The sequence below is a fragment of the Colobus angolensis genome, unplaced genomic scaffold (assembly GCF_000951035.1).
Source record: "Colobus angolensis palliatus isolate OR3802 unplaced genomic scaffold, Cang.pa_1.0 Scaffold128, whole genome shotgun sequence".
Lineage (NCBI taxonomy): Eukaryota > Metazoa > Chordata > Mammalia > Primates > Cercopithecidae > Colobus > Colobus angolensis.
In genome coordinates, this window is record NW_012114030.1 from 2,928,640 (window position 1) to 2,929,503 (window position 864).

Genomic DNA, 864 nt, shown 5'->3' on the forward strand with positions numbered 1-864 from the left:
GAGACAAGAGAATTGCTTGAATCTAGGAGGCAGAGGTTGCAGTGAGATCGCACTATAGCACTCCAGCCTGGGTGACAGGAGTGAAACTGTCTCAAAAAAAAAAAAAGATGGAAAAGATACCCATCAGGCTATGAGAGTGAGGTGGTGTTTGGGTGTGAATGAAATACTCCAGGCTCACTGTTTCTTGCCAATAGTTAAAAATTCTGAATCAGTCTTGGATGGTTGGAAAGAATGGGAAATAAAAGAATTGGAAAGTACTTTACCATATGCGATCTTGTGAGCTAACTGTGGCCACGCTGAGAAGTAGGCAGGGCGCAGAGATGGGTACCTTATTTTGCAGATGAGAGTTTAGAATCAGAAACTGGAAAGGGAGGTAGAGGGTTTGGATGTGAGATTTTGATCTGTGACAGGGAAGGGGGAGTGCAGTGGGGAAATGGACACCTTGGGGCAGAAGTAGCGGGAGAACCTAACCAAGAACCTGCCCCCACAGGCAGAAGAGCGGCATAAAGCAGGCCGGTCCGAGGAGGCAGTGCGCTGGGGGGCCCGGGCCCGGAAATTCATCCTGGCCAGCTTTGCTGTCTGGCTTGCTGTCCTCACTCTGGGTCCCCTGCTGCTGTGGTTGCTCTCCTACGCCATCGCTCAGGCTGAGTGACCCTGGATGGCCTCTGCTGAGAGCCAGCTGAGACCTCCTGGATCCTGCAATGCGGCATTGCTAAGGTCCTGTGACAGCAGTGGTTGGAAGGATCCTGGTTGGAAGGATGGGGACTCTCAAGGGGCTTCGGAAGAGCTCTTCTAGCCCTTTATAAAAGGAGGGCAGCAGCTGAGACTGATGAGAGGAGGGCAGCCTGCTCTGTTCTTTCAGGG

General features: G+C 52.0%; 1 protein-coding gene across 2 annotated transcripts in view; it reads left to right on the forward strand.

The window, feature by feature from the left end:
• The window catches only part of TMEM265 (transmembrane protein 265), a 4,333-nt gene extending 3,469 nt beyond the window's left edge, over positions 1 to 864 (forward strand). For both annotated transcript variants that reach the window (XM_011933589.1, XM_011933588.1), the window contains one exon: positions 491 to 864. In XM_011933589.1, coding sequence (XP_011788979.1) covers positions 491 to 652 — 162 coding nt within the window. In that variant the 3' untranslated portion in view covers positions 653 to 864. The remainder of the gene's footprint in view (positions 1 to 490) is intronic.